Genomic DNA, 10,406 nt, shown 5'->3' with positions numbered 1-10,406 from the left:
GCCGGAATCTCTGGTGTTGCGCCGCACTACATCCCGCCGCCATCAACCTTCAACGTGCTTCTTGGCTCCTACTGGTTCGATAAACCTTGGTTTCATACTGAGTAAAAACTTGCCGCTGTACGCATCACACCTTCCTCTTGGGGTTCCCAACGGACGCGTGATGTACGCGTTTCACCGCCGCAGTTCGACGACGACGGCTCCGACGACGATGACGGCGACTACACGGTGTTCTACCGCCATTTCGGCATGTAGAGCGCCGTGTTTTTATATTTACAGTTGTATTCCCCTAGCCGAATTCGAAATATAGTCGAATTCGGTCTCTATGTATGGACTTCGCCCTCTATATAGTAAATATCATTAAATTTAGTCTAAATTCGACCGTTTTACGCCGTAGTTTGTCAAGTTTCCGTTTTTCAAATTTAGATCGCCGTCTTCGCCTGAGATCGCGGCTGGGAAACTTCTCCTCCCCATGCCAAATTTACGTCCAATCCGGACGAAAATTTTCCCGGATTTCGGCGTGGGGAGGGCAAACGAGTGGAGATGCTCTAAGTATTATGTAGTAGTATCATGCATATGATACTTGTGTATGATACTATCTCTATAGTTGTTAGTATCATGAAGTAGTATCATAGTCATGCTATATTTATTGCTTTTTAGAATCTCAATGCAAATTTGTGCACAAGATTTGTTTGACATTAACTTTTCTCGTGACATGCGCTATGATACAGTATCTACCTATGTTACTCTAATCTTCTCTCTCCTCCTTAATTAGCTGCCACATCAGTATTTTTGCGGGACCAATGTGCATGATACTAGCTATGATACTAACATGACTATGATACTATAAAAAGTGCAGAACCGAAAAATACGATGCAGGTAAAGCCTGTAAACTTCACTGCTCTGAATTTAATAACTAATTGGGGTTGCAATTCCAGGTGAAAGCCGAAACGAGTTCTTTCCTACATTCTCTCGCAACAGAACAAAAAATACCTACATTTATGGTCTGCAATAAGGTGATTGCAAAGGAAACAACATAGCACAAGGAAAACCAGGTTGATTATTGGCTCGGTCGCTAATTCCCATCAATGGCCTATGTGCCTGACGGCATGTGGTCTGCCCGCAACTCCGGTTGGAATCAAGCGTGAGGCCGCCGGAGCCACAGCTGCATACCGAGAAGAGCAGCAGCACTGCGGCAGGGATCGAGGCCGCCGGACCAGAGGGCGCTAGGCGTGGGCAGCGACCGGCACCAGAGCCCAGAGGACGCAGTGCGGCGACCAGAGAGGCGAGTTGGAGCGGCAAAGGGCGGAGGGTCGTCCGTCAGATCTCCAGAGGGCGGAGGCGCGACCTGGGGGTGGGGGTGGGGGCTGGTCGGGTGGGCCGGTCCACCGGTGCCGTGCGGGGAGCAGCAGAGAAGGGTCAACCGCCGGAGCCGGCGAGGGGGCGAGGGAGGTGCGACTTGGGACAGGAGGGATAGTGGCCGGAGGCGTGACCTGGTCACCTGGGACACGGAGAACGACGACCACTCGACCAGAGAAAATCGAACTCTGCCCAGAAAATTATGCTCCAAGATTACAGTACATGTTTAGAATAATAATGTAAATCAGCCGTTCAAATTCTAGCATGCGACAGAGATTATTACGGTAGTACTACTCCAACAAGAAGGAGAAGAAGGGAAAGATACACAGATCCGTGGAATTCATACATCTTTCACGATGACGTGCTTCTGACGCTGCCCTAGCTGCCTCAGCATCTCTGGCTTCAATGATTCGTCAAGAAAAGAACCCAGCCTAATTTCCTTGAGGCTTGTGAGAACTGATAGCCCGGAGATTTTATTCAGCTCGGAGCAAGTACCAATTTGTAGCAGCTCGAGGCTAGGCATTGCGTCTTCTTCAAATAGCACCGATTCAAGGTTCGGTAAGTAATAAAGCTCTAGCACCACGAGACTCGGGAAATCCGAGTTTTGGAAATGGAGCTGTTTACCCCAGAATGAAGAAACCTTCAGGCGTAGAACTGCAAGATTTGGTAGCATCCCAAGGGCTCGTATGACACCATCTTGCTCCAAACAGCTATGCTCCAGCACCAACTTGCAGAGATTCTGAAGCTGATGGATCCAATCTGTTACCCTGACCAGCCTGCCGTACAGCTTGAGGCTCTCTAGCCAGCTTGGTGGCGACAAACGCTCACCCGGACAACCATCTAAGTCATCCTTCCTTGATTTCCCTCTCACTGAAAGAGATCGAAGATGATCGTGACCACCAATGGCAGACCAAAACTCCATGCTGTTTTTGCTGCTGATACCAGCCACTCCAAGCTTACGCAATTCAGTAAGCTCTCTAAGCTCTTTTACAGTGGCATTCTCCTCAACATAGGCTCCACCTAATTTGTGCAGAGCCCTCAGCTGACCTATTCCTCTAGGAACTTTAGCACCATACTTGCTGTCAATAAGCTCAAAGCGGAACAGATTGAGTGCATCACGCCTGTTCAAACCACCAGCTAAAACTTGTGGTCTCAATAAAAGAGGACATATAGACATCCAAAGGCAACATGAGTCCCACTTCCTTGGGAAAATATCATGAACGTACCCGCAGTACTCAAGTTCTATGTCATCCTCTCCCTTGACATTGTTGCTGCCTCCCAAATAATCTGGTGCACGAAGGTTCTGTAGCTTGCTAAGATTGGTAATTGCTGTTGGCAAGTCAAATATACGTGTACCTCTAACATCCAGTGTTTGGAGGTGCCACAAATTTCCCAAAGAATTTGGCAAACGGAAAATATTCCAACATCCACGTAGAGAAAGAAATTTGAGGTGATGGAGTTTTCCGACACGATCAAGATGATGGTCTCTCAACCCTAGTGTATCTTCCAAATCGAGCACTCGGACGAACCTCATATTCCCGGAGATGAAAAAGGGTCTCCACTCTCCGAACACGGTCAATGACCGTACCTGAGACAAGTCCAGCACACTCGGCAATGCATCAACATCCCTTTTCCAGTTGCTGCCTATGACAAGATGACGTATTGGACCTTGTGTACTGACCAAAGAACATCCATCCTCTAGGGTGAAGACAAGGTTTTCCACTCTCGCTTTTGAGATGCATAATTCCCGGATGATATCATGAAGTTGGCAAGAATCAATTTTGCCACTGCGATTATTTACATCTTCCACTGGCAGGGTCATACTTCTATCCAAAACCTCTTCAAAGTACCTACGACCGAGTTGCTCTGCAGTAATGTCATCCATATCCCGTGAGTAACCCTCTGCCATCCACCGCCTCACTAGGCGATCCAACCTAATTTTTTGATCTTCTTGAAATATCGCCAGGTATAAGAAAGGAGACTTGAGATAATATGGCAAACCATCATAGCTCATCATAAGAACAGCCTTTATTGTCCTAAGTTCAGGATTTATCTGTAGTGCAGCATTAACACGATCATTCATCCTCCTCCATTCAATAACAGTTTTTGGCTTAGTGGCTAGAAATCCACCTATCGTCGATATTGCAAGGGGAAGTCCATCACACTTCTTTAGCATAATACTTGCTTGATCCATCATAGCCGGGACACAATCAAATTTGTGAGTGTTGTCCTTGAATACCTACAACGAATGTAGTTTTACATAGTTAAGTATTCAGATTATATACTAGTAGTTACTAAATTAAGACTATCAAATACTAGACTTGTTTTTGCTACCTTCAGCCTGTGGCTTCTGGAAGAAAAACTAGGATAAAGTTGTTGCAAAAATTACAACTGAAGCTCATATGAAGGCCAAACTTCAAAATGTTGTCAAAAAATCACCCAACCACTACCTACACATAATTTTTTATGATTCTTTTTGTACGTAAACTAGCATAGTGGCACTCACAAATGTGTGGGAAATGCCTTTAATTTTTAATTAATGAGTTCCATTAATATTTCATGATTTGTAATCATGTACATTCACATAATGTCATAATGTGGTAAGAAATGTTATAGATTTACAACCACCAAACATAATAAAATATCACATGTGCAGGCTAACATCATGATCATCTTTTCTTTGTATCCAATTTATTGTTGTGCTATTTCGAAAATATCACACTAATAATCGTATGTTTCATTTGTAAAGTAAGCTCACTAGCTTAGCTCGAAAAATTATCACTTGGAGTAGTGTTTATTCAATGTTATTAAATGTGTCATTCAATTCTTTCCAATTCTTTCCAAATTGTTAGATGAAAAGTAGCTTTTTGTTTCAAACTAGGTGTAATATTAAATAATCATGAGATTCTAATCCAAGTGATCATTTTTTTCACTCCCATATACACTTATCAGTTACCACTGACCTGAAAAAAGCTGGACGGTGGAACCGCCCCCGTGTGCCTCTCCTCTAGCGACACAGGGGGAAACCCGAGCGCCCCCGCCGCTGGCCTCTCTCCGGATCCTCTCTGCCGCCGGCCTTTGCTGCGGTGGAGGCGTGCCCTATTTCTAAAGGGGGCAGGGATCCATCGATCGCAGCGCGCGATGGAGCACGGACGTCGGGGCAGCGGCCCAGGCTCCTGGTGTGGTGGCGCTCGTCGGTGTAGTCGTTTGAACGGCGCGCACAGTGCTAGCAACGGTGGTGGAGACGTGGAGTCGGTATGAGTGCCCGAAAATGAGGGGTGTGGAGTGCGGAGGGCGGAGGGTAGAGGGCGGCTCTGTGTTGCTTGCGCATTATCTGGTCCGGGCAGGCTAGGTGGGCGTGGGTGGTGCTCGTCAACCTTCCTGGGGTATGGCTGCGGCCCGGAACCATGGTAGTTGTTGGTCTCGGGAAGTGATCCCTTGTTCCTTGCTGGCATGGTGCTCGACGGGCTCGGCGCTCATGTTGCGATCGGTCGCCCATTGTGGATGTGGTGCGTCGTGCCGGAGTTTGGCCGCCAGTGGTCTCCGCGAGGTGCGGCCGACACTGCAGAACATGTTGGTGCTTCTTCGTCACGGGAAGGTTCGATGGAGATGGCTGAGAGCATGCTGGGAGCGGGTGAAACACCCTAGTGCTGTGTCTAGCGATCACGGCGTTGACCTTCCCGGGTATCGCTGCATTGCTGCCGCACCCCTTCCGCACAGATCTGGTACAGCTCTGGGGGTCCTTGATCTTGTATGATCTGACCATGGTGGCACATTTGTGTCGCATTCCGTCTTGGGGGCGTCGTCTTTGGAGCTGAACATCGTCAAGCGGGACCAGTGGAAAGGTAAGGAAGCTACGTTGCGGCTTCTATCACAACGATGGTGGGGACAAGTGATGCCGAAGAGTTGGTTCTTCTTCATCATGTATGTGGGTTTTCATAAGCTTGTTTGTTGCTGTGAAGTCGAAGCTGCGGTGGCGGAGTCCTAGTGGCATACGATGACTGGCGACAGGTGGTCAATAGGTGATCTTATGCGGCGCCAACCAGCTTGAGTCTCCTTCTTGTTTTTCGTTAGAGTCAGAGCTGCGTTGTCTTTACGCAGGAGGCTTAGATTTCATGAGGATCTTGGTTCGACCACTTATATCGCGAAGTTTGGGTCGTTTATGCAGAGTTTTGGTTTTGCAATGTTGTCGCTCGGCGGTTTTCTGATGGTTTTTGCCGGTTTTCAATTAATTAATTGGGCTCTCTTTTGCTTCATTAATGGTTGAGGGAAATCATTTGTGCCCATTTCAACAAAAGTCCTATTGATCAACGGTCAAACTTATAGGTAATTTCTCCTTGTAACAAAGATGTTTTAAGGATAGAGATATTTAATAGTATATCATTCTCCCATGAACACACACATGCCTAGTTACCGAATGGTTAGACTCTAAATGGTAGAGCACGTGGTTTGCCTATGTCTTTAACCAACACTAGTTACCCCTCAACTTTTTCTAGATAGAGATTTATCTATAACTAAAATATATCTATATATATCTTTGTATCTAGATAAAATTGAGCAGTTTTTCTTAAAAACGGAGGGAGTACAATCAATTCCAAGTTGGTACTTGGCCAGTTCGCCTAAAGTTCGCCACGTCGACAGCAAGTACAAATCGAAGAAAAGTCTATTATAGGACTTATTTTTGAGACATGTTCTATGGCTAACAAGTTTTTCTTTTCTCTTTGAGAAAATTACAGAGCACCCAATGAACAATCTGGGCCGTACTGTTGCCTCATTTTAGATGCAATCATTTTATAAGCTAGCATGTGATCTCGGAGTCATATGATTTATCTTCTATGGTTAATTATGAAATATCCAAATAATTTTTAGATTCAAGGCCTCAAATTTTCAGCCCTCTAACTAGAAAAGGACCATGTTCTCTATTCGGAATATTTGGTCATTTTCCTAGATGCAATGCTTATGTACAAGACCCCTAGAGTGTAAACATTAGTTTCTTCCATGACACACGTCTTTTATACGTATAAATTTTTAAATTAAGAAAAATTTAAAGCACATTTAATATCACTATGTTCCAAAATATAAGACATTTCGACAAACTAAAATAGTTGACAAAAACGGTCTATATTATGGAACGGAGGTAGTACAATATTATGTGAAGCAAAACTAATGTTTACTTACTGTAGTAGGATGTAAGAATTAATTACTTCCACGACACATGTCTTTTAAACTTATTAATCTTGAATTGAGATAAATTTAAAGCATATTTCAACAATATCATGTGAAGCAAAAGTCATATGAAAACTAACAAAGGATACAGGTAACAGAAGTACCTTCTTTGTAAAGAGATCAAGTGCAGCATCGTCTTGAAGACCTTGAAGACCGTACATGTTCTCGTGTACCCTTGAACAATATTTGGCAATGTTTCTTTCTCTCGTGGTGATTATGATCCTTCCAGCATCATCCAAAAACTCTTTTAACAAATCCCATTCATAATTGGATGATATATCGTCAAGTACAACAAGATAATTTTGTGTTTTCAGTAGCCGAGCTAATTCCACCTTCAACTCTTGAATTTTCATCAGTGCTACCCCTTTAGTTGATATTGCTCCAGAAATATCTTCTTGAATACTTTTCTGAAGCTGCAAAGCCAAATCTCTAAGGAGTACTTCAGGGCTAAAAGGACGCAATGCGGTGACCCATGCATGCTTCCAGACAGCAAGCTCTTGGCTTCCGTAGACGCTTCGGACAAGAGAGGTTTTTCCCAGACCACTCATTCCCCAAACTGAGATCACCTTACAGCTTTGTTTGTTGTCTGGTTGACCAATTAATTTGATGACAGTAGATTTCTCTTTCTCTCGCCCGGTGAGAACTCCGTCAACCAGTGCCAGTGTCCTGCTGCGATTAAACTTCTTTGAAGCAGTTGAAATATTTTCACCTGCAGTATTTGGTTCTTCATCTTCCTGTTGTATATTACTGGTGGGCATTGATGCATGCACATCCTGAACAAAGAGGGTATCCGTGAGAACTTTTGTAATTATACTCTACACAATAGGAAAAGGTCCACCTTTCGACCCTGAATTGTTGCAAAAGGTCACATTTGAACCAGTTATTTTTAGTTAAACTATCCAGTCAGTTTACTTTAACCCCTTGGCTCTATCCCAAGCGTCTTGATCTTACTTAGAAAACTTGGGCGTCGCTTTTGCATTTCAGGTCAGAACTTTACATAAACAGAGTAGATAAAAGGAGTATGTTGCCATAGCAGTTGTGATTTTTTTTATTTTCTTTGTAAGACACTGTTAAGTTTTCAATAAAAGCTGGGCATTGGGCCTGTGGGTCTTGTTTAAAAAAAAGATTTAGGGAAATTGAAATTTAGCATATATTAAGTATTCCAAAGTTTCAAACTGTACATCAGAATAAAAGATACCGGTTTTAGAGTTCAAGGTTGAAGATTAAACTTTTGCATTAGTGGAGGTTCAAAAGTGGACCTTTTTATTTAAATGTTATGGACTTTCATGGGCATGATTTTAACTATGTCCACCAAGCTACCTATTTTAGATATTTCTCAAACAATCTTTCAAAATAATTGTATAGCCCCAACTCAATTTCAACTAACGTCTATTTTTTAAAGTAGCATATGTTTTAACTGGAGGCGTGTTTTGGAAAGTTAAAATGTCTCAATTTCATATTTCATCAATTTTGAATTTTTTGTTAAATACTTCCTCTGATCCCATTAAATTATTATTTTAGATACGTGTGTTAACCTTCTAATAATTACTTTTAATATCTTCACAAAATTTTGACTGGGTACATGAAAATCATATATATGCTTTTTTGTCAAAAATTACTCTGACTTATACATTTTTTTGGATTTCATAATATGTTTTAATTAATTTAATGGCCTAAGTTATATTTTGAAGACCGTGCCAATATCCAAAATTACAACATTTTGAGGGCTAGAAGCAATGTCTCGTAGAACCAGAATTAACTATTAGTAACTTAACTAAGATTTTGTGAACACACCAAGTAAGTTCCTCAGAGATGTGAGATATAACTTTTTTTTATCAATGAACTGAAACACAAAGCTTTTTGCGTTTTCGCGACAAAGAGAGTATTATTCCCTCTTGGCTGCCGTGTAAGTTATATAATTATAGAAAGCTATTGCTAATTTGATTGGTAAGAGATGTCTTCAAAGGCTGAAATTACCCCTTTCCGATTCACTTGACAACCAGAACATACATAAACCAGAAGATTACTTAGGAAAAATACAAATTTCCATATTAGCCCTATACAATCATAAATAGCATCTTACATTTAAACAGGTAATAGTAGGTATGAGCCATTGAATAAAAAAAAAGTTCAAGTTTACTGAGTATGTCAATACGTTTGCATATCAAACTTACTAGGTAAAGTTCAGGCTCACATAGTGCATCTGTGAGCAATTAGATGTGAAATGAAAATAAGAATATATCATCGACAAAGCAGACGAAATAAATGTACAACAAAAGATATACCAGAAGAAAGATTTACCTTCTTGTGGAAAAGATAAAGAGTTTGATCACATGACAATTGCTTGAGCTCAGTCACTTGGCACGGATTGTCTGTGCACAAGCTTGCAATTTCACCATTTTGCGTCGAAACAATGATTCTACTCTGTTTTTTGTTGTTGGGAAAGTACTTTTTGACACAATGCCAATCTTCTATAGTGGATAGGTCATTTATCACAATGAGGTAACTATTGCTACACAACTTGGTATTGAATACACAGATTAAATCACTTTGATCCATCTTCTCCATCTTCGCAAAAATATTAGCCCCAACACTTGTTTCGCTTTCTTGCTTTCCAACTTCTTCATGGGAATTTTCATAGAATTGCCTCACCAAGCTCCGGAGGAATTCTTGTGGATTGAAAGGATTCATCAATCTAACCCAAGCACGAAATCCAAACTTTTTCAGTACCTCTGGATCATCATAGACCTCCTGGATGGCGGACATCTTTCCATGATCACCGCTTGTTCCCCACATGGCGATCACTCTAAGATCCTCCTCCACCATGGTAATCAGCTGCTGGAGAACGTATGATTTTTTCTGCTCCAGGGTGGCAAGGATTGCTTCATTGATGCCAAACATTTCCGTGCTAGCTGCGGTAGACCTCGAAGCAGAACTAACATTGTTGCTCTTGAAGAGGCCGTAGCGAGGGTTTTTTCTGCTCACGTCCTCCATCTTGGCTCTCAACTCATTCAGTTCTGTGGCAATGCGGTGTGGATCAGATAGGCTGCGGGGGATGAACCCCCAAAATGGCTTCTTCTCTGAGTGGAGGCCAAAATCCATGAGTTTGTCCTCCGCTTTGTAAGCTAGGTTGCGGATCTGCTTCAGGCAGGTCGTGGACATCACGTTGTTCTGGCAATTGTCCTCATCAGCCGTCACCAGGAACAATTGCATCATCTGCAGCTCCTCGGTGATAAAGTCCACGTCGCTTTGGATCCTGATCTCCTCTGCCTTGTTGGCCTCGGCGTAGCTCAGCACGCCATTCTTGGCGTAGGTCAGTACGCCATTAAACACGGCCTTGGCCATACTCAGCGCCATGACCTCCATGACTCTCCTTTCTCGCCGTGATATGGCTGCTGGCTGCTCTGTTTGTGGTAATGGTAGATGTGGGTGTAGCAGAACCAGGGAAGGTGGATTAAGGTAGGAGGGGGGGGGGGTATATATCTTAGTACAAACCTCAAGTCAAGTTGGCCATTTTCTTCTTCATCTTCATTACAAGATTCGAGGCACCATTGCGCCGTGTACTACTCCCTACGACACTAAAAGACACTAGTAACAAGTTAATTTAGATGTTTTAAGTGTATCTTTTTTTTGAAAGCAATGTTTTAAGTGTATCTAGACAAATTTAGATGTACATACTAGACAGTAGTAACAGAGGAAGTATAACAAAGTAATTAAGTACCAAGTCTGATCACAGTGACGCAGCAACTGACATGAGGTCAGGAGGTTGAATTATTTATTGCCCGGGGCAGGCAAGCTCTCAAGCCTACTTGGTCGCAATCTGA

At 42.8% G+C, this 10,406-nt stretch overlaps 1 protein-coding gene across 1 annotated transcript; it reads right to left on the bottom strand.

Annotated features, from left to right (window-relative positions):
- Nucleotides 1-1,223: 1,223 nt before the first annotated feature.
- On the bottom strand, nucleotides 1,224-9,948 carry LOC124648053 (disease resistance protein RPM1-like). Its single transcript, XM_047187879.1, has 5 exons — nucleotides 8,884-9,948; nucleotides 6,687-7,355; nucleotides 2,621-3,595; nucleotides 1,703-2,446; nucleotides 1,224-1,544 (listed from the first exon to the last, which is right to left on the bottom strand). Exons 1-5 carry the CDS (start codon nucleotides 9,946-9,948, stop codon nucleotides 1,224-1,226), a joined length of 3,774 nt encoding a protein of 1,257 aa, XP_047043835.1.
- Nucleotides 9,949-10,406: the final 458 nt, after the last annotated feature.

The sequence above is a fragment of the Lolium rigidum genome, chromosome 4, assembly GCF_022539505.1.
Source record: "Lolium rigidum isolate FL_2022 chromosome 4, APGP_CSIRO_Lrig_0.1, whole genome shotgun sequence".
NCBI lineage: Eukaryota > Viridiplantae > Streptophyta > Magnoliopsida > Poales > Poaceae > Lolium > Lolium rigidum.
Note: the sequence above shows the minus strand (reverse complement) of the source record. Positions and strands in the feature narration are given on the sequence as shown.